The sequence below is a fragment of the Mustela lutreola genome, chromosome 8 (assembly GCF_030435805.1).
Source record: "Mustela lutreola isolate mMusLut2 chromosome 8, mMusLut2.pri, whole genome shotgun sequence".
In the NCBI taxonomy this organism is placed as follows: Eukaryota; Metazoa; Chordata; class Mammalia; order Carnivora; family Mustelidae; genus Mustela; species Mustela lutreola.
Genome location: NC_081297.1, coordinates 134,879,416 through 134,901,909, shown reverse-complemented (window position 1 = coordinate 134,901,909; position 22,494 = coordinate 134,879,416). Strand labels below are relative to the sequence as shown.

General features: G+C 40.7%; 2 protein-coding genes across 2 annotated transcripts in view; one reads left to right on the top strand and one right to left on the bottom strand.

The window, feature by feature from the left end:
* Nucleotides 1-22,494, top strand: part of ALDH1L2 (aldehyde dehydrogenase 1 family member L2) — a 57,383-nt gene that overhangs the window by 5,209 nt on the left and 29,680 nt on the right. Inside the window, exons 2-10 of the mRNA XM_059186733.1 lie at nt 5,052-5,196; nt 9,152-9,386; nt 11,743-11,908; nt 14,078-14,179; nt 14,891-14,980; nt 15,768-15,902; nt 17,018-17,143; nt 17,713-17,804; nt 19,565-19,712. Coding sequence (XP_059042716.1) covers nt 5,052-5,196; nt 9,152-9,386; nt 11,743-11,908; nt 14,078-14,179; nt 14,891-14,980; nt 15,768-15,902; nt 17,018-17,143; nt 17,713-17,804; nt 19,565-19,712 — 1,239 coding nt within the window. The remainder of the gene's footprint in view (nt 1-5,051; nt 5,197-9,151; nt 9,387-11,742; nt 11,909-14,077; nt 14,180-14,890; nt 14,981-15,767; nt 15,903-17,017; nt 17,144-17,712; nt 17,805-19,564; nt 19,713-22,494) is intronic.
* LOC131839365 (large ribosomal subunit protein eL42) lies at nt 14,247-14,707 on the bottom strand. Its single transcript, XM_059186736.1, has one exon. It carries the CDS (start codon nt 14,650-14,652, stop codon nt 14,332-14,334), a length of 321 nt encoding a protein of 106 aa, XP_059042719.1. The 5' UTR covers nt 14,653-14,707; the 3' UTR covers nt 14,247-14,331.

Genomic DNA, 22,494 nt, shown 5'->3' with positions numbered 1-22,494 from the left:
CACCATCAACCTATTGCCATATTTTTCTTTATTAAGGGGGGCGGGACAGACCTTCAACATAGGAAAGCCATTGAAGCTTATCCACCTAAGTGAGCAGATTTGGGTTTGACTTCTGTCTCTGCCCCTCGTTAGCAGTTTACTTGACTCCTTGGAGCCTTGTGTATTCTCATCAACAAAAACAATTCCTGTGAGTCCTAGAGACATATGATAACTAGTTGATATGTTTTTTTAAAATTAATGAACAGAGCTCAGTGCCGTGCGGGGCTTATAGCACATTTCTAGCAGGAGAGATCCATCATCACCATTTTTTTATTTACCCAGGTATTACCTATGGTATTATTATGAATAATAATAATAGTTAACATTTGTTGAGCATTCCCTACTGCCACACATTGCCCTAATGCATTACCTGCTTTATCCTGATAAAGCCATTTATAGCAACCTTATGAAATCGATACTTTTATTTTTCAGATTTAAATTGATGAGACCCAGCTCAAAATCAAAGGGTCTGTGTTATGAGAAAATAATGGATACTAATAATGGGTTGAATCTGAAGGCTGTCATTTAGTAGCTGTTTGACTCCAGGCTGTGTGTTATCTTCTCTCTGTTTTAATTTCTCCATTTACAAAGTGGCTTCAGAATGCTTGTCTCAGCAGTCATTGGGCAATCAAAATGAGGAAATATATATGAAATGCCTGGCACATACTAGGGTCTCGTTCAAATATTTGCTATCACTTCCAGCCCTGCTTCTTGACCCAGACTCCCCCAGGGCAGAACCTTTTAGGGTAGCGGGTAGACACATGCTCTCCATGCATCAGAGAGTCTCTGACTCGAGTGTGCCTCTGAGTCAATGGGAAGCTTGTTAAAACACAACTTCCTAGGCCCAGGATTCAGTAGATCTGGGACGGGGCCCAGGGACCCACACTTTCAGCACATCCTCCCTGCTGATTCCGCCAGCATTGCAATCAGTCCTAAGATCATAGCTGGAGAAATAAGACCAAGGTAGGGTACCCCAGTCTGGTTTTCTGGAATTAGGCTAACTCCCTGTAAACACACTTAATAATCCTAAAATCTGAGCGTTTCTGTGTTGGAAACTCACCTCTGTAGCTTAGCTTTAGCATGAAGCTCAGAAAGTGTCTCAATGAATGCAGAATTTCCAAAGATACTGACATTTCTCCTAATGCTGTCTTTCTAAGGGAATGTTGAACCTGGAATTGAACTCTTCGTAACATTTCCTTTGAGTCAGCCCAGCCTCTTAGCTCTTTTGCATCCTAAGAGTAGTATTTTAGAGGTCTTAAAATATCCGGTGTTGGTCGCAGTGTGAGGTAAAGCCAGATTTTTAAGATAGCCAACAGGTCAGTTCTGTTTCAAGCAACAACATTAATGATAAGGTTTGGAGGTAGAATATTTATGACACATTTTGATGTTTTGATAAGAATAGATGAAATAATCATGTATTATTTATAGGCAAGCTGTGCTATTGTTACAGAGTTCATCTGTTTGCTTAAAAATATTTGTTAGATGTTGAGGCTCTAGGCTCTTTGAGGATAGAAACTTTGGCCCTGGAAAAGAGTTTTTTTTAACTAAAACCTTAATTGTTTTGTTATGTACGAGTTTTTGCGTTCGAGAGACCACCAAGGAGCCAAGCACCAATGCAATCACACGAGGGTTTATTTGACAAGCTTAAGCTTGGGCCCAAGTATACTTGGACCCCGAACCAGATTACAGTCAGAGTTTTTAAAGGCAGAGTAGGGGTGGACTCAGCAGTGGATGAGGGCAAAGGGGATGATGTTAGTCTCTAAGGAATTTTGGAAGCAAGGTCTCCAGGACCTTGAGGGGCTAGCTATTGTTGGGAGAAAGGTTATTTATTACCAATAATAAAAATCTTCTCATGAGACCCTTTAGATGTATATCAGTGGGCCATATGCTTGGGAATGATTCTCGACGCTCTCTTGGAGGTTTAGAGATAAAAGTTTCCTAAAGGAATTGTTAAAGTAGACTTACAGGATCCTGGTTGGACCTGTTGGAGTAGGGGGTCAGTCAGGCTAGGATTGTCCTTAGCAAAACCTCAAAGTGAGGGCAGTTGAGTCCCCAGGGGAGAGCCACTCTGTCTGTTTCAAGGGCTTGTCAGTAGGTAAGGAATTTTAATGATTTTCTTCTGCCTCTGTTTCCCACATCAGCTAAACTTGAGGTGGGATGGCCTTAATTTTCTCAGCCTTCACATTTCCCGCTGAACAATTTTGACCCTTAAATCTTTAAGGTTGTTGAAAGTGGAAGGTCTCATATTCTGTAACTTCTTCCTGCTGAATAGGGGCGTAGAGTTGTCCTTAACTACTCGGGTCAACACTGGTCAGTTGGGGAATGTGTAGGGGAGTTATGAAAAACAGAGGCAGCTGACTCCAGGGGAGACTGCTCAGGTGATCTTCTCAAGTGGAAAGGATCATCTGTGGAAGTTATGAAACAGAGGAGTTGAAGTCAGGTGAGGAGACATGGGAGAAAATAACAAAACATGATTAGTGTAACAAAAAGAAAATGAAGCTCAAATAAGTTTTTTGCTATTTGACAAAAAAAAAAAAAAAAAAAAAAAAACTTTTTCCAATCCAGGAGTTTAAATCAATCATTAAAGGAGAGAGGGACTTTTTAAAGTGCTAACCTGTATAGGTCAGAACCAAGAAATATTTTGTGATAATCTGGAACATCAAGATGGCTGCACTTCAGTCAGGGCTAGACTCGAGGTGGATACAGCCTTGTTTTTCTTGGCCTCCACAGTTTAATTATCAGCTCAATTACTGGGAACAGGTGAACACGTATGCTTTTAAGTTCATACCTAAAAGGGGATGCTGTCTACACCCTTAATAAAATGGGAAATAGGGAAAATTGTTTCCTCATAATTGACTTTTCACAGTGAGGCTTGACTAATTTAGAATGACTTTCTAGAACATTAAAGAATCCCATTTAGAGTGAAGGGAGAAAAAATTCCAACTCCAGGGGTGCCTGGGTGGCTCAGTGGGTTAACCCTCTGCCTTCAGCTCAGGTCATGATCTCAGGGTCCTGGGATCAAGCCCCAAGTTAGGCTCTCTGCTCAGCAGGGAACCTGCTTCCCTCCTTCTCTCTCTGCCTGCCTCTCTGCCTACTTGTAATCTCTCTCTCTCTCACTCTCTGTCAAATAAATAAATAAAATCTTTGAAAAAAAAATATCCCAACTCCAAATCCTGTGGAGCCGTGTTCTACCAGGGAGGAATGTGCATATGACTTCATGACCCTCTGATGACCATCTCTACACCCATAATCCTGCATCTAGACTGTTCCACCTGTGACTTTTCATTTCTGTCTTAACAATCATCATGTCAACTTATTACCCTACCTTCGTGAAAGAATTTGAGAAGAATTTACAGGAGGTAAAGTTGCTTAAAGAGAGTTCTTTAAGACTATACCCCTTAGTGCTACTCTCGTCTATATGGTATCTATATTTTTTGATAATCAAAGTACTTTCATGCATCAGTGTTAATCTTCTAACAGGGAGAAAAAAGGGATGGGTGGTGGTGGTAACTCAATCTGACTATTTTTTTTAAAGATTTTATTTATTTATTTGACAGAGAGAGATCACAAGTTGTGGGGGGAGCAGGGTCCCTGCTGAGCAGAGAGCCTGATGCAGGGCTCGTTCCCAGGACCCTGAAATGATGACCTGAGCTGAAGGCAGAGGGTTAACCCACTGAGCCACCCAGGCGCCCCTTGGTTATCTTATTTTTAAGTATATTTTTAGGCTTTAGAACCAGACAGAACTGGATTTAAATCCCACCTCTCCTTCCTTTTGCTAGTATGACTGTGAAGATACAGTTGATGTTTCTAAGCCTTGGTTTATTCATTCATAAAGCAGTGTAAAATGGGAGATAATAAATCGTGATAGTTGCAGTGATTAAATGAAATGAAATGATGTGCAGGCCTTAATTCTGTATCTGAAACCTGTGGGACCAAATATGTTTTAGGATTCAGAATTATCCACATGTTGGAAAATTAACATGGTACATAGATCGTACATTCCATACAATTCACAGTAGGGTCTGGAACAGCATCTGTAACCAAACACATTGATCTTTCTGTAGCAATACATATAAATATTCATATGGTCCTTATAAATACTATAAATAAAGACTATAAATAGCAGTATGTCGGTCCAGGTCACATTTGAAGCCAAAGGACTCTGCATAAACTTACAAGAAACCTATAAGGATGATAAAGAACATCCTGTTAGAGCATTCCACGTTTTGAGGGTGAATGGATTTGGGTCACTTATCAAGGATTTTGGAATTCTGGACCATACGAAGAAACACAAAACTGTGGCAAAACCTCTAAGACGTTTTTGAAGCTTTTACTTAAACAGTACTTTGTGTCAGACACTGCACTAAACTTATTATTGCCTAATAAGTCCTCTACTTCAATCAAGATTGTGTGAGGTTGGCGTTATTATTCCCACTTTATGGGTGAGGGAAAACAGGCAACAGAAATTGGTCACTTGATTAAAGCCACATGACTAAACAAGAGTGGCACTAGATTTTAACTTCAGGTAGTCTAGCTCTAGGGTCTGCTTGTGACCCCTGTGTTCTAGACCACATGTTAGCTCTTGGCCTCTTTTGGAAATTAAGAGATGAGTTTAGCTCATAAAATCATCATCATGCTGATGCAGATCTTGCTCAGAGTTAAACTCCTTTTAAATATGAGACTTACACTTGTTAACGTCTGGCTTCATTTCAGCAAGGAGTTGGAATGACTTGTAAAATATATGCCATCCCAATGATTATGATGAATAATTGGGAGAATTAGAGCAAAAGAGAAAAGAAGAATTCTTCCGTGTGAAATTATTTTCACTACTAACTATGTATAATCCAGCCTGGGTCCAGTGTATGTCAATACAAATTTTATTTTGTAGATCTTTGAGGTGTTTTTTTTTTTTTTTTGTCCTCAAGTCATCTTGTATTTTTGGGAAAAGAGTGTTTATCATCCATATGTCTTCTATCCATGCCAATATCTGCCATCGTTGGATTGTTTCATAGGTTTATTTCAAAAACAAGCTGAAGTTGGCACTTATCGGTCAGAGCCTCTTTGGACAGGAAGTCTACAACCACCTCTGCAAAGAGGGCCACCGTGTTGTAGGCGTGTTCACTGTTCCAGACAAGGATGGAAAAGCTGACCCGCTGGGTGAGTATATCTTGGAACTACTGGATCAAGGACTCTGCACCAACCCAGCCAGCACAGGCCCCAGTTCAGACCCCTTACCCCTCATTAGCATTTCTACACTTCTTTGCCACAGGCTCCAAAGACCCAGACTACTGACCTCCCCTCTGGGTTCTGCCACATCCACTCCACCTGTTGGAAGCCTTCTCAAGCTAAGTCTATTTGCATGATAGAATAGACTCAATTCTCCCTTCTCCATGGACCCCAAGAAAAGATGCATGGCCCCATTGTACTAAGAGTTTCTCCACTTACTTCCAAGGTAATCACCAGGTCCATCAGAGGAATTTCCACACATATGCTTTTTCTGAACTACACTTGCAACTTTACAAGGGTGTTTGGAACATCTAGAATAATGTCTGATTCAGGGGTGCCAGTGGAAATGAAGGGAGGGCCACATCTAAGAATAGAAATTGATGTGGGATCATAAAGAATGCATTCATGTCAGAAATTAGAGCTGTGGCTGCTTGGCTGTTAAGGGAAGGTTAAAGAAGATAGCCATCCTCAAAGCAAACCTGCAGTGGGATTCTGATTTGCAAGCTAACCAGCTGACCCTTGAACAATGCAGGGGTTTGAGGCAATGACCTCCTACACAGTCTAAAATCCACATATAACTCTTGGCTCCCCCGAAACTTAACTACTAATAGCCTACTGTTGACCAGAGGGAAGTCTTACCAATAACATAAGCAATTTATTACCACATTTTGGTATGTTATATGTATTACATAGTGTATTCTTACAAGAAAGTAAGTTAGAGAAAAGAAAATGTTATTTTAAAAAATCATAAGGAAGAGAAAATACATTTACAGTACTATATCCAAAAAACTTCACATGTAAGCGGACCCACATTGTTCAAACCTGTATTTTCAAGAATCAACTATAGTTATGTGTGTAAGACACAGAGATAGAAACAGTCTACAAACTGTATGGACAGGGAATAAGTGAGCAACCAGATATCTTGGCTTTTGAATGAGATCTTCATAAATCACTGGCATAATATGATAGATTGGTTGGAAAACAGCGATCTGTGATATCCCTTATATTTTATCCTTTTTTTTTCTCAGAAGCAGCAGTTCTGAGGTTTATTCTAACCTTACTATTTTATTTTATTTTTTAAAGATTTTATTTATTTATTTGACAGAGAGATCACAAGTAGGCAGAGAGGCAGGCAGAGAAAGAGGGGAAAGCAGGCTCCCTGCTGAGCAGAGAACCCAATGCGGGGCTTGATCCCAGGATCCTGAGATCATGACCCGAGCCAAAGGCAGAGGCTCAACCCACTGAGCCACCCAGGTGCCCCTCTTCTTACTATTTTTAAAACGATTGTATTTTAACACTGTTCTTCAAGAGTCAAGCTAAAAAAATTGGGTTAAGAGCACATATACACATATGAACCTAATCACTTGATTTAGAAATTATGCTTGTTTCAGAAAAAGGTTATCCCAACCAGGGGAATTCTGAGGGAATCTGCCTCATCGATTTAGACCTGGCTCCACAGGCTAAAGGGGACAGGTTCCTATGACTGAGATTATCTGTGCTATTATTATCTATTCCCACAGCTTTGTATGGGGATATTTGGGAGGACTCATTTTGGGATATCAGATTGGCTATTGAATCAGGGAAACCCCACATTTTGTATTAGCTTAAGGCTATTGAATCAGGGAAGCCCCACATTTTGTATTAGCTTAAGTGACACAGAAGTCCATTTCTCAAGTCTGAGTTGGCCATTAGTGCTGTTGTGACCACTTTATGTTCATCATGATGCAGGCTCCTGCCCTTTTTCTTTCGTCCTTATCAATACTGGACTTCGATCTCATGGTCCAACATAGCTGCTTTAGCCCCAACTAACAAGTCTGCATTCTGGCAAGTGGAAAGGAAAGAGGGGAAGCAGAGCGCAAGCCTTTATTCAGGATATCATACAGAAGTTGCACATATTTGTCCTACTCGTATCCCACTGACTAGAACTCGGTCAGAGGCCAAATTTCTTTGCATAATAGACCGAGAAATGTAGATTTTTATTCAGAGCGTCTATGTGCTCTGCCAAAGTACAGGAATCTTTGCTAAAGAATGAAGGGGAACAACTAGCAGTCTCTGCCATGTGTATGACTTTCAGAATAAATGCAGGCATGTGACTCATAAAGTTCCTTCCAAAGGATGTCCGGGGAAATTAACTTTCCCTAGTGTCTGGTCCCAGGGCTGGGACCTCCTTTCCATTGGTCATGGCCATCTGACTGCTGGCAATAACATAGGTAAGAAAAAAATACCAATATTTCTTGTAGAGCAGCCTGGGATGTGGTACATCATATAGTTAACAGTGTTTATTTGGGAGTCAAGGAACTAATTCTGCCTCTGCCACTTACTTGCTACATGATGATGGGCAAGCTACTAAAACTCACTAACCTTAGTTCAACAACACCCATCTTACACAGATTAGTTGAAATAACATATATAGTGTGCTCAGCCCTGTGCCTAATTGATGAAAAGGGGTCAAAATGACAGTGGTTAACTATTCTTGTTGTCAGAATAGTCAACTAGAACAGCCAAAAATAGCCCTGGGGCAGCCACAAATCAGTATGGAAGATGAATGCTGCAAGCCTATCTCAGTGGCGTAGATGTTTAAAACCAAGACTTCTAAGTTTCTCAACCCATTTTTTTTCCAGTCTAAACTTGCACAATTTTCTCCCAATTTCATCTTTTTTTTTTACCATTTATTCATTTTCTTATCATCTGAAAATGAGTTGTTTATATATTTTTTAACATTTTATAAACATTCACATTTTGTACACATTATTTTTCTGGTCTCTCCCATTCTTCCAAGAGAATTGATCAAGGCATTGGCTTGATGGCCAGATTCCTTCAGGACTCATTGAGGATTTGGAATTTAAGCTTTCTAGTAGAGATTTAGGAATTTTGGAATTTAGATTTTTTGGAATTTAGATTAGATTTTGGAATTTAGGCTTTCTAGTGGAGCCATCATCCCATCTAAAGTCAGTGAAGGTTGATGATCCAATGGGGGAGGAAGGAAAGGGAGCCCAAAAATACAGATTAAAAAGCCTTACTTAAAGTTCTTTAAAATTGCCTAAAATATACTTGCTTTGTGTTGTTGGTAGAAAAATAAATATCTATGCTTAATATACATAAGGTATATAGTTAGTACAAGTGATATCTTATTGCAGAAAAAAATGAGCTAGTGCTGTCTGCACTTGGGAGGGCCATTCCTTTTCCACACAGAGGCAGATGGAGCCCTTCTTTTGGAAAGGACACTTTTTTGTGGGAAAGAGCCTTGGACCTTCTCCAGTATGGCAAAACCCTCACAAGGAGCATGTATTCTCCATTCTTGGCTTCTTTTGTCCACTAACTTATCTCATTGGTGAATTTGGGAGAAGGAACTAGACAAGGCCAGCTCAGCTCAAAAACTTTCTCTCTTTATTTTTTGGCATCTATCTGTTTGGCAGGGAGAATGTGTTCAGATCTATAGTTTGCCTTGTGTTGAAGGAGACTTCCCTCTAGGAAATAGCCTTGGGAAGGGGCTCATGGTTTTCCATCTGTGCCAGAGCCCGAATGCTCATGTGCCAGCACTTGACTCCATATTCTTTATATGGCTATATCTGTAATAAAAGTATAATTTTTTTCCTATAAAACAAAAAAGCTTCAGTTAAAATTTTAAAATGTTATCTAGCTACAAACTTCTGAGTATGAATATATTATGCCTCAAGTCTATAGATAAAAGTCACATTAGGAAAATGGATGGATCATGATAAAATTGTAACAGGTCAAATTCTGATCTCAATCTAAATTGCCCTTCACCATGTTTTACTTGTAAATGTTTCTCGAAGCTGCAAAACTGTAATGTGTGAATCCATAGCCATATTAACTTATGGCCATTTTTTATTTTAATAAAAATAACTTTCTCTTTCATGCCCAGCTCTAGCTGCAGAGAAAGATGGGACCCCTGTTTTCAAGTTCCCCAGATGGAGAGTCAAGGGCAAGACCATCAGGGAGGTGGCAGAAGCCTACAAATCTGTGGGTGCTGAGCTCAACGTGCTACCCTTCTGCACACAGTTTATCCCCATGGATATAATTGACAGCCCGAAGCACGGTTCTATCATATATCACCCTTCCATCCTTCCCAGGCACAGAGGAGCCTCTGCTATCAACTGGTGAGAATTTTCTTAATTCTAGAGAAGATAGGCATATTTCTATGGCTTTTAATCTTTCTGTTTTTAATGTAGGGTATGCTTGAGCAATTGTGAGGCCCTGCCTGATTGCTACTCCTGCATGAACTCCCCCTGAGACTTAGCAGTATTCCGTGGGCTAGACAGCATTTTCAAGGTCAGTCTGTGGAGTACTGACTCCATTAGAGATAGCTAGGTAATTCAGACAGGTTTGGTTTCTGCTGGATTTCTTGATCACGGGACTTCTGAGAACCTTTTAGATGTGCTGTAGTGAGAGCATCATAATCTCCAAGAGGGAATCTGAGTACACAGTGCTCCCAAACTTATTTGACCTTAGAACTTTTTTTGCCTAGAGCATCTCAAGTACATTTCAAGGAATGCCGAGCTACCTGAATTCTCTTCTTCGTTCTCTCTTCTCCTCTTCAACTTTAACGTTCTTGAGGGAAGGGACTATGGTCTAACGTTTTTATTGCTGCAGGTACACTGTAAGTCCTAAATACCACAGGTATGCTTTTCTACCTTCTCTCCTTTCCCTATACATCACCCTGATATCGCTCAGTGTCCAGTTGTTAAATGGGCAGAAAATTACACTTAGTTTAAATGTGGTGAATGACATTTCATTGTATTTGGCATGAATCAATTTCTTTTTTGCCCCTGTAATGGTACTGTATGGTTTTCTTTGCACTTAAACTTGTATTTTTTTTTCTCATTTCGCATTGTTTCCACATGCAGAGCAACTGGATCAAAGTGTATGAATGTTTTGGGGCACCTCGGTGGCTCAGTCGTTTAAGTGTCTGCCTTTGGCTCAGGTCATGATCCCAGGGTCCTGGTATCGAGCCCCACATCTGGCTCCTTGCTTAGAGGGGAGCCTGCTTCTCCCTCTTCCTCTTCCCCTCCCCCCTTCTCATACTCTCTCTCTCACACACACTTTCTCACTCAAATAAATAAATAAAATCTAAAACAAACAAAGAACAAAATATATGAATGTTTTCAAGCCTCTTGATAACATAATGCCAATAAATTCCTCAATATTTCTGAGAAGAGTGATTGATTAATAGGTCTTGCTAGATTAGTAGCTCCAAGATTTAAAAGTTATTTAGGTCATGAGCATGTATGATGTATTACTTCATACTCTCTTGATACTACCTGAGCCTCTGATATGCTTTTATCTGATATGTCTACACATTCAGCTCATTGTTTGTATTATAAGCTCTTATGGGGCAACATTTTCTCTTAGGCTAAGCTTTTTTCCCCCCAAGATTTTATTTATTTACTTATTTATTTGTTTGAGAGAGAGATTGTGTGTGCATATACCCTTGGGGGGGGGGGGAGGAGGTGGCAGAGGGGAGAGAGAGGAACAGGAGAAGGGAGAGACAAGAGAGAGGACCTCAGATCTCAAGCAGACTCCTGGCTGAGCACTGAGCCCTCTACCTGGGGCTCGATTTCAGGATCCTGAGATCATGACCAGAGCCAAAAACCGAAATCAGATGCTCAACCGACTGAGCCACCCAGGCACCCCTAGGCAAAGCTTTATAAAGCATGAATACAAGGAACACAATATACAAAGACTAATTCAACCATCTTTTACTATAATTTACCTAGACAGTCTACAGCTAATTCTAGCGCTGACTTACATCCAAATGACATAACCTAGATAAATAGTTATGAGAACCAATAAGTTCTCCTCCACTGAGCATCCTCTCCTTTATCTTCCATTATCTCATTCTGCCTAACATAGGGTCAAGTACAATGTAGGAATTGGTCCCAGGTGGGCAAAGTTGCTTGATGCCACAGCAGAAAGCTGACAACTGGAAGATAATGAGTGGCAGTAATGACAGATCCTAGTGCCCTTTTGAGTAGACTACAAGTCGTTAGTGTGTATTAACAAGAAAGACTATAGCTATGTATAAAATAGCGGTGCCATCAAGTAGTGCTTTTTATGAATACTGACATCTCTTGACTATACTGCTCATTTCTCACAGTAGTTCCCTCACTGTCTACTTGCCACTAGAACTACCTTGCACTTTATTTATTTATTTTTTTTAGGAGAGAGAGGGAGAGAGAGCACACATGAGCTTGGGGAGTGGGGAGTTGGAAGTTGGGGGAAGGAGCAGAGGGAGAGGGTGAGAGGAAAATCTCAAGCAGGTTCCAAGCTCAGTGAGCCCGACAAGGCACTCAGTCTCCCGACCCTGAGATCATGACCTGAGCTAAAATCAAGAGTCGGCCACGTAGCTCACTGAGATACCCAGATGTCCCCACTCCCTTGCACTTTAATATCACTAATTCATCACTTTATGATACGTTAAATCACCATTGTAAGTTGAAGCTCTTCTTTTCACAGGACTCTAATTATGGGAGATAAGAAAGCTGGGTTTTCTGTTTTCTGGGCTGATGATGGTTTAGACACAGGACCCATCCTTCTTCAGAGGTCATGTGACGTCGAACCCAACGATACAGTGGATGCCCTTTATAATCGGTTTCTTTTTCCTGAAGGAATCAAGGCCATGGTTAGTATATTTACACCATCCAGAAGAATTTAGCAAAGCTTTAACATTTTAGAAATATTTTTCTATTATTGACAATTTTCTCATGTTGATTTTGACAAAAAGTATAAAACTGAAAACAAAATTAGATTTTATATTTGCCAATAGGATGGTATATTTAGGGTGGAAATCCGAACATTAAAATTTCTTAGCCTGGGGCGCCAGGGTGACTCAGTGGCTTAAGCCTCTGCCTTCAGCTCAGGTCATGATCTCAGGGTCCTGGGATCAAGTTCCCCATCAGGCTCTCTGCTTGGCAGGGAGCCTGCTTCCTCCTCTCTCTCTCTCTCTGCCTGCCTCTCTGCCTGCTTGTGATCTCACTGTGTCAAATAAATAAATAAAATCTTTAAAAAAAAAATGTCTTAGCCTGTGAAGCTTGTTTTTCTGAGAACAGTGATCAGATGGATGAAGTTGGTTCATTTCTTGAAATGAACCGATAGTGAAACTGGTTCATTTCTTTTGCCAAATACTTGAATTGCCAACCCTGTTTGTATTAACTAATAGTAAAGAAGTGTACAGAATCTCAAGAAATTTTGCTGTGGACTTTGGGCTTCAAAAGTATTTGAACTCAGTCTGCATAACAGGGTGAAATTTGGCATTGCTTTAATTTTTTTTTTTATTCAGATGTGCTCTGGGCAAAACCTCAAAGCGTGTGCACCACAAAGTAAAAATATATTTTTAGCCTGTAAAAATATGGAAAGATAATTTCAGTGTCATTTAATGTTTTCTGAATTGGATATGGAAGAAGTAGCCACACGGAGATAGAAGCTAAGATGGTATAAATCAGCAGCTATTGATTCTGGAGAGAGGAGAGCCGTCTGTTTTGCGTCATTTAAAGGTTTTGAGAGTAGGGCTTTGATGTCAGAAAAAGATCAGAGTTCTCATTCTACTGCTTATCTGCTCTATGACAACAGACAAGTCACTTGGCTACCTTCTGTGGATACTACCCAACTTATAAGGGCTGCTGAGAGATTAAGTAGCATTTGTGTAAAGCACTCGGCACATGGTAGGTGCTCAGAAATTATCATGGTTTCCTTCTGTGGATACTACCCAACTTATAAGGGCTGCTGAGAGATTAAGTAGCATTTGTGTAAAGCACTCGGCACATGGTAGGTGCTCAGAAATTATCATGACAGTCAAAATCACATTATGTGTGTTCAGTGGCATTTGCTCAAGCCCAGATCATGCATCTGATGATATCACAGGCTGAAGTGGTGATTGAAGGAGCTATGAACTGGCCCTGTGCTTAGGTTGCCCCTAAGCTCTTGGAGAGGTTGGTCAGCAGCTGTAAACACTGAGAGATCCGAGAATTCAAGCGCACGTAGGCCTCCCCGTGAAAGAAAGAGGCTCTCAACTCAAGGCAAACATGAATCTGGCACAGAAAGAGTTCAGGACACATCCCAAAGGCAATTAAACTCATGCATAGATTTTAACTGTTTTGTCATTCCAGGTGTCCTGAGCTAGAAAGCAAGTCAAATTATTTAAATATAACAATGCATCACTTTCTAGAATCATCTTGATGAGTAGAAATCACTCACACGGACTTACCTTACAATCCGATTACTGAAATTCCCACTAGGTCACCAAGGAGAAGTTGAAATTTGTTTCAACAAGGCAGTCATTTTTGAGAGTAATAACTCAGTACTGGCAGTAGGTAAACTCGGATGCAGACTTTTCTTCTGACACCCAGTAGCTACCTCTGTGATCTTGAGCTAGTTGCTTCACTTTTCTAAGAATCAGTTTCCTCATCTGTAACGTTGGAATAATTATATCCACCTGGCAGGATTGGTGTGATGTCTGCAAAGGATATTTTATATAAAGTAGCTACCACATTGCCTGGGACACAGATGGAACTGAAGAAAAGGTAGTTATTGTCATAGTCTGATTCTCTGGACAGATTTATTTATTTACTTACTTATTTATTAAAGTTTTATTTATTTAAGTAATCTCTACACCCAGTGTGGAGCTTGAACTCACAACCCTGAGATCAAGAGTCGCATGCTCTTCTGTCTAAGCCAACCAGGAGCCCCTGGACAGATTTAAATGTAGCAATTCTATTTAGCATAAGGTTCAATTAAACAAACGATGCCATTATTGACCACTGGGCTGCGACACAGATCATGTTTTTGACTTTAGGTGGAAGCTGTCCAACTCATAGCTGATGGGAAAGCTCCTCGGATTCCCCAGCTGGAAGAAGGGGCAACATATGAAGGTATCCAGAAAAAGGAAAATGCTGAGGTATTTATATCAACTCAATAGCACACCTTAATGTTCTTGGCCCTTTACTTTTTTTTTTTTTTTTGGGTAAAAATATGACTTTATTTTCATACGGGTAATTTTTCTACAGGGTCAACATTTTCTTCTCAAAAATAAAAGAAGAAACTCAAAGCTTAGAACTGGATCACTTGGCCCTTTCTCTTCTTATCTCCTCCCAGTTCAAAATGCTTGCATCTCTTAATGGCCAGCATCCTCTTGGACCTGCAGTTAGGTTCAACACATTCAAGCCTCAGCACAATCTTCTTTGTGGTTTTAGCCTTCTTCCGGAAAATTGGCTTTGTCTGCCCACCATAGCCACTCTGCTTCCGATCATAGCGCCTCTTTCCTTGGGCATAAAGGGAATCCTTGCCCTTCTTATACTGGGTCACTTTGTGAGGCTGATGCTTTCCACACTTCTTACAGAAAGTCCTTCGGGTTTTAGGAACGTTGACCATTTCTGCAGCAGCGCAGTCGGGAAATGGCAACTACGATCCTCGCCTCGCTCCACTCTCGCCTTGGCCCTTTACTTTTAAGTAGTTCCCAATGTACCATTTCCTGGCCGAAAGGTAGATCTCCAAGTCTCCCTGTTCTATTCTGCCCCAACCCTACTTGACCACTGACGGGGAGAAATGTTTCTATTACTTTTGACATTCATAGCATTAGGAGTACAGCCTGTGCTTTTTGCTGTCCTAGATTTCTTGGGATCAATCAGCTGAAGTTTTACATAACTGGATCCGAGGTCATGATAAAGTCCCTGGAGCTTGGACAGAGATAAATGGACAGGTATGTTCTAGGGGACCAATTTTGTGTGTGTGTGTGTGTGTGTGTGTGTGTGTGTGTGTTACCTTTCTAAAAGGTATTACACATAGACCCACTTTTGCTAGGTAACCTGGGGCAGGTTACTTACCCATCGGGTTTCCTTATTGTAAATGGGACTAATAATAGTGCCTCTTGTATTGGTTAGAGGTCACTGTGAAAACTAAATGGGTCAATGCATATTAATTCACTGAAGTACTTAGTCTCTGTATAAGTACTCAATAAATGTTAACTATCATAGTGCTCAATAAGTGATAGCTAATTGTCATAGAATTATAATCACAAATCAATTAGCATCACATTCTCTTGGTTAGTCTGAATCCAGTCCTGTTTCCACTAACTGACCCACAGACCACCCTGTATTTCCCACCAGTAATTGCACTGGACGTGAACAGCCCAGTGTTGGTCCCCATATCTGCTCTCGCTGACTCCCCAGCACCACCTTCACACCACTCTGAAAACCCTTGCTTCAGGCTCTGAAGTCTGCGAGAACTCTTTGTCTCATTTACCTTTGAATCAATGTGAATAGATGATAAAAGTCATCCGGATCTCTTCAGTAATATCTTCATAGATTATCTCTTAATTGTGTCATCCCTACAGATGCTTGATACCATTTCCCACATTGAGGTATTCCAATTTTATCATAAATAATAACCCCAGCTTGAGGTTGCTTACAAGACGTGCAGCTGGCACACGCCCCTGTCTGTAGGTGTAACTCCCTCCTCTCACAGTCTGGGTTTGGTCTCTCTCTTAGATGGTCACGTTCTACGGCTCATCATTATTGAAAAGCTCTGTCCCTCCTGGAGAACCACTGGAAATTAAAGGTGCCAAGAAGCCTGGTCTTGTTACCAAAAATGGACTTGTTCTTTTTGGTAATGATGGAAAAGCAGTGAGTGTTCAATACGGTCACCTACAAAGTAACGTTTTTGGTTTCCTTCTATAACCCCAACTGCTAAGGGAGTATCTTTCTCAAGATAATCTGGTTTCACAGTGCAATATGGGGGAGCTCTAGATATCTGTGCTCTGTTTCTGAGGCAGCTCAGGGTGCCAGGATGAGAACGAGGCTCCCTGGGATATGCCTCAAGGATGTGCATGGTCCGTTTTGTGATATAGTAGAAAGAGCTTGGAATTTAGTCAAGATACATGATGAGAACCCTTCCTCTGCCACTTACCAGCTGAGGGGAGGGTGCTTCTCCCCTCTGAGTCTTCATTTCCCGGTCTGTAAAACAGAGTGTGGTCTCATAGGTCTGCCTTATCACTAGAGTCTGGTAGGATAAATAGGATGGATATGGGACTCTTCAGAGGCTCCTTGCCTTGCCCCTCATGCAGGTACCCCCTCACACTGCCTGTGCTTGGGAGCAGGGGCTCTTGGCTTCAGTGAACTCTTTGAAGAAAGCAAAGGGGAATTTGCAGCTTGCACATATATTCTGGTAGGCTGCACAGTCCAGCTAGTCCTGGGTTGTAACCCCAGCTCTGTGACTAACTAGTGGTGTGGCATTGGGCAAATTCCTTAACCTCATTGATCCTCCATTTCCTTATCAGGAACATGGGGATATAATGGTACCTGCTTCCACCAGGGTTTATGTGATTAAATAAGACACCTATGTATGCACATACCTATAGCACTGTGCCTGCAGCAGAGGATGACCATAAGAGAAGGAGAACGGATCGTTGGAGTAGTGGGAGGAGGAGGAGGAGTTATAAAGGGCTTTAGTCTAAATATATACATCCAAGTGTCCATTTTGTCAGAAGCTAATTATCCATTTCGAGATGTATATCTACCCCTAGACTTCACTTGCTCCTTTCTGCTGTCATTAGTAAAATACCACTTCTGTCCTTTTACACATAATGGTGAGTGCTTTCAATCCACATTTTTGTATTTGTATTTGCCAAATACGCTGATCTTTGTATTCCTAAAATATGTGACACTCCTTCTCTCACCGACCTCACTTTTGAATTGTCCTAATCTTCCATCCTTTGGCTTGTTGTGTTGCTATTTTGTAGCTGATGGTGAGAAGTCTGCAGTTTGAAGATGGAAGAATGATTCCTGCTTCTCAGTACTTTTCAGCCGGGGAGACATCCGTGGTAGAACTTACCCCCGAAGAGGTGAAGGTGGCAGGGACCATCAAGGTGAACATGTGATGTCTTTAATGTTGCTCTGACCTTGAAACTGCAGCAGTTATGTAACTGAACCCTCGGTCTTCAGAATAGTGAGCCCACGCTGTCTTGCCTCTTTTTTGTAGTAGCTGCAGTAGGAAGTCGACTCCAAAATTTGTAGGCAAATTTATTTCTCATTCATAAAATGTTGTAAGGCAGTTTCAGGTCTACATGGGGGTGAAGGGTAAAGCTGGAATGTAAGGATTAGGAGTGGAGTCATTCGGGGACCCAAGCTCTGCTATCTTCAAGGTCACCATACAGGTCATGTACTTCCCAGACAGCTAAGAAGGGCAAAAGAGCACACTAGAATTGTGTGAAGGAGGTTTTTCATGGGTCAAGACTAGGAGTCAAGTTTACTTCCGCTCATATTCATTGGCTTGGAGTTGGTCATACGGCTGCATCTAACTTGAAGAGATGCTGAAAAATGTAGTTAAGCCATGTATCCAAGATGAAAAAAAGTAGGTTTGATTGAGGACCTGACCAGTCTCTGCCTCTGTGTTCTTCATGGCACATCCTTCATTAAAATTATCCTTGCTGTATAGGTCATCTGGGCTGGAATTTTAAGCAATGTCCCTGTTATTGAAGACTCAACAGACTTCTTTAAATCTGGAGCGAGCTCAATGGATGTTGTCAGGTAAAACAGTCACCCTGTTGACTCACACCCCTCCCCTAGGGATTTTGACTTTGACTTTGAAACTCAAATCCAATCCTTTGTTCTAGATGTTATCACTGTACCATAACCATTATACTCTGTTTCTCTTTTCTTCGTCCTTTTTGGATTGTTTGTTTCCATGGTCAAACACATATATTTGCTCCTTCCTCTTTGTTGCTAGCCAGAAGTTGTTTTCATATCTCCTATATACCTAGAAAACCAATGCTTGTAATTGTTGGTTTCTTTTTAAAATCTGTCCTCACGTTTCTTAGCTGATTTTCCTCCCATACAGCATTGGAATGGGAAGTTCTGGATGAGAACATTTATCAGGAATTACCTACATAGTCTGATTCACAAGGAGACCCAACATTGATTATGCTTCCCCCAATATCCTTTTTTTCCCCTTACCCAGTAAGATATATCTAGAATAAGGACTGTCAGGATACTTGCAAGAGGAAGAATAATTAACCTGTAGTTAAAATTTCTCTACAGAGGTTTATGGCAAGTTGAAAGAGCTAGAGTCCCAGAAGGCTCTATTTTATGGTTTAAAAATAAATAAATAAATAAATAAGTGTGTGAGGATCCTAACAGTGGAGAGTCTCTCAGAGGTATTTTTTTCATTGAGGGCCACACTATGGCCATTCATTAATTTAATAAGTTAAAGAATGCCACTCCTGATGTTTAAAAAAAAAAAAAAAAGTGAGTGTTCTTGATGGTTATTCTGTTTATTTGCTTATTCACTCACTTATTTCACAAAATTCATTTAGTATGTACTACATATCAGAAATAGTTTTTGCCCTGAGAATACAGACAGTCATGAATAGGAAAAATTTCTTCATTCATGGAATTTTTATTCTACTAATCCAAATAGTCACTTCCAGAGCAAACAGTATTATCAAAGTCAAGAGCTTTGGTTACTCAAATTATAAATTTCTCAGCTATGGTTCATCAGTTTCCTAAAACTTCTAATTTCTCAACTAAAGATTTCAACACTATATATTTTTCACCAGCAAGATGCTCCTGTACAAATTGCCCATTTTCCACTTGAGTATCTGAATAATCGCCTGATACTATTATCTTGAACTGCCAAAGCACCTCTTTTGCAGAAAAAATAACTGAGCAACAACCATGGTGGTCTTTCTGTCTTGCATCTAGCATACCAGTACTATTTCACAAATGGCAAATCGCAGCAATAATTTGAAAAATGAACAGCAAAAATTCAAAGGGTTGGAAGAGACTTCAAAAATTATCTTGACCTAGTGCATGATTCTACTTAGTAGCTACACTAACCATGTAATACAAGGACATGTTTGTTTCATTCTTATACATGATCTAGAGACAATATTATACAATATGACTTTTGTTTCATAATCTTTACAGTGAGGGACTTTCTTTTATTTCTCATTCCTTGCTTATGTTTGAAACAAAAGGAACGGATTTTATGTGCCCCTTATAATCTTGCTTGCGATAGGTAAAATGTTTTTGCCTTGGTTTCTTTTCGTTTTAGCCATATAAAAAGTTTAAAAAAAAAAAAAACAATAGCCACTGTCCTTCAAGACAGTTTTTTAATTTAATTCTCCCAGTCGTACCCAATTTCTCCAGGTATTATCATGGATGATCTCATAGGCTATAAATACACACGTGACAGATCTTATCTCAAAGCAACTTGACAAACGTAATAATATGGTTCCCCTAAAGCCTTTTAAAAATGTAAGTAATGTGAGTTGCTTCTTAACTTTAAGGCTGGTTGAAGAGATCAGACAGAAGTGTGGTGGGCTTCAGCTACAGAACGAAGATGTCTACATGGCCACCAAGTTTGCAGACTTCATCCAAAAAGTTGTGAGGAAACTGAGAGGAGAAGACCAAGAAGTGGAGCTAGTGGTGGATTATGTAAGCTTCTCCACGCTGCCCGAAATCTCCATCACTAAGACTCAAAAGCTATAAGGAAAGGCTATGCCTTTTGTTCATTTGTTTTTACATGTATGATCTTTTTGAGATAGGTGTTTTATTGAGATAAAATTCAGACACTGTAAAATTCACCCTTGAATTTTTTTTTAAAGATTTTATTTATTGGGGCACCTGGGGGCTCAGTGGGGTAAAGCCCTGCCTTCGGCTCAGGTCATGATCCCGGGGTCCTGGGATCGAGCCCTGCATCAGGACTTTCTGCCTGCTTCCTCCTCTCTCTCTGCCTGCTTCTCTGCCTACTTGTGATCTCTGTCAAATAGATAAATAATTTTTTAAAAAAGATTTTATTTATCTATTTGACAGAGAGAGAGATAACAAGTAGGCAGAGAGGGAGGCAGAGAGAGAGAGGGGGAAGCAGACTCCCTGCTGAGCAGAGAACCCGATGCAAAGCTCGATCCCAGGACCCCGAGCTCATGACCTGAGCCGAAGGCAGGGGCTTTAACCCACTGAGCCACCCAGGCGCCCTCACCCTTGAATTTTTTCAAATATTTATTTTAGAGAAAAAGAGAGTGAGCGAGCAGGGGGAGGGTATAGGGGGAGGGAGAGAGAGAAGCTCAAGCAGACACCCCACAGAGTGCAGAGCCTGACCAGGGGCTCAATCCCAGGACCCTAAGATCATGGCCTGAACTGAAATCAAGAGTAGGCCAACTGAGCCATCCAGGCACCCCCAAATTCATCCTTTACAATGTATAGTTCAGTGGTTCAGGTTCATCACAGCTATCTGATTATGGAAAATTTGTATCACCCCATAAAGGAACCCTGAATCCACTGATTGTCATCATCTGTTCTCTCCCCGCTACCCCTGACCCCCAGAAACCACTAATCTCCTTTTTGTCTTCATGGATTTGCCTCTTGTAGATATTTCCTATACATGGAATCACATAATTTGTGATTGGCTCCTTTCACTTGAGCACCATGTGGTCAAGGTTCATCTATGTTGTCATGGGTGTTGTGTACATCACTCCTTCTTCTGGCCGGATAGTATTCCGTGGTATGGATATACCACATGTTGTTTATCCATCTCTCATTGAATGGACATTTGGGTTGTTTTCATGTTTGCCTATTATAAATAATGCTGCTATGAAAATTCATGTGTAAGTTTTTGTGTGAACACTTGTTTTCTGTTCCCTGGGGTGTATACCTTGGAGTACAGCTGATGAGTCATATGGTAACTCTGTTTAACTGTTGGGGGAACTACCAAGCTCTTTGCCACAGTGGCTACACTGTTTCACAATCCCACTAGCAATATAGAAAGGTTCTAATTGATCCATGGCCTTGCCAATATTTGCTGTTGTCTGCCTTTCATATTTTAGTTGTAGGTATGAAATGGCATCTCATCGTAGCTTTCACTTACATTTCCCTGATGACTAATGAAATGCCCCTTTTCACGTGCTTATTGGTCATTTGTATATCCTCTTTGGGAAAATGTCCATCCAAATCCTTTACTCATTTTCGAATTGGGATTTCTGATTGTGTATGTTTAATGTTGAGTTGTAAGGGGCTTTTGTATATTTTGGATACTAGAGCTTAATCAGGTATTTGATTTGTAAATATTTTCTCCCATTCTGTGGGCTTTTATTTTTTTCACTTTTTTGTCAGTGTCCTTTGACACACAAAAGTTTTTTATTTGATTAAGGTGAATTTATCTATTCTTTTCCACTGCCACTACAAATACCTTGCTTTATTGCTTTTTGCTTTACTGTGCTTCACAGGTAGTACATTTTCCACAAATTAAATGCTTGTTGCAGCCGTACATTGAGTAACTCTACTGGCACCCTCTTTCCAACAGCATTTGCTCATGCCTTATCTCTGTATCACATTCTGGTAATTCCCACAATATTTCGAACGTTTTCATTTGCTATTATATTTGTTAGAGTTTGCGATCAGTGTTAATCTGTGATCAGTGATCATGACCCACTGAAAGTTCAGGTGGTGGTTACTTTTTTTGTAATAAAATATTTTTTAATTGAAGTATAGTTGATAAAGTATTTTTTTAAAAGATTTTATTTATTTATTTGACAGAGATCACAAGTAGGCAGAGAGGCAGGCGGGGGGGGGGGACAGGCTCCCCACTGAGCAGAGAGCCCAATGTGGGGCTTGATTGCAGGACTCTGGGATCATGATCTGAGCTGAAGGCAGAGGCTTTAACCCGCTGAGCCACCCGGCGCCCCGATAAAGTACTTTTTAAACAGGTTATTTATTTATTTGTGTACTTGCTTATTTGCATACTTTCTTATTTATTTAATTTATTTGAGAGAGAGAGAGCAAGAGAGCCCAAGCAGGGGAACAACAGAGGGAGAGGGAGCAGGGAGCCCCATGTGGGGCTCAATCCCAGGACCCTAAGATCATGACCTAAGTCAGAGGCAGACGGTTAACTGACTAAGACACCCAGGTGCCCCTATTGCTAAAGTATTATTTTTTTAAGATTTTATTTATTTATCAGAGAGAGAGAGGGGGAGAGAGCGAGCACAGGCAGACAGAATGGCAGGCAGAGGCAGAGGGAGAAGCAGGCTCCCCGCCGAGCAAGGAGCCCGATGTGGGACTCGATCCCAGGACGCTGGGATCAGGACCTGAGCCGAAGGCAGCTGCCTAACCAACTGAGCCACACAGGCGTCCCGCTAAAGTATTTTGAATTAAAGCATAGACCTTGATTTTTTAGACATATGCTATTACATACCTAATAAACTACAGTATAGTGTAACCATGG

Excerpts from the sequence above, each read along its gene's own strand:
- LOC131839365 (XM_059186736.1), bottom strand. The coding sequence starts at position 14,652 with ATGGTCAACGTTCCTAAAACCCGAAGGACTTTCTGTAAGAAGTGTGGA.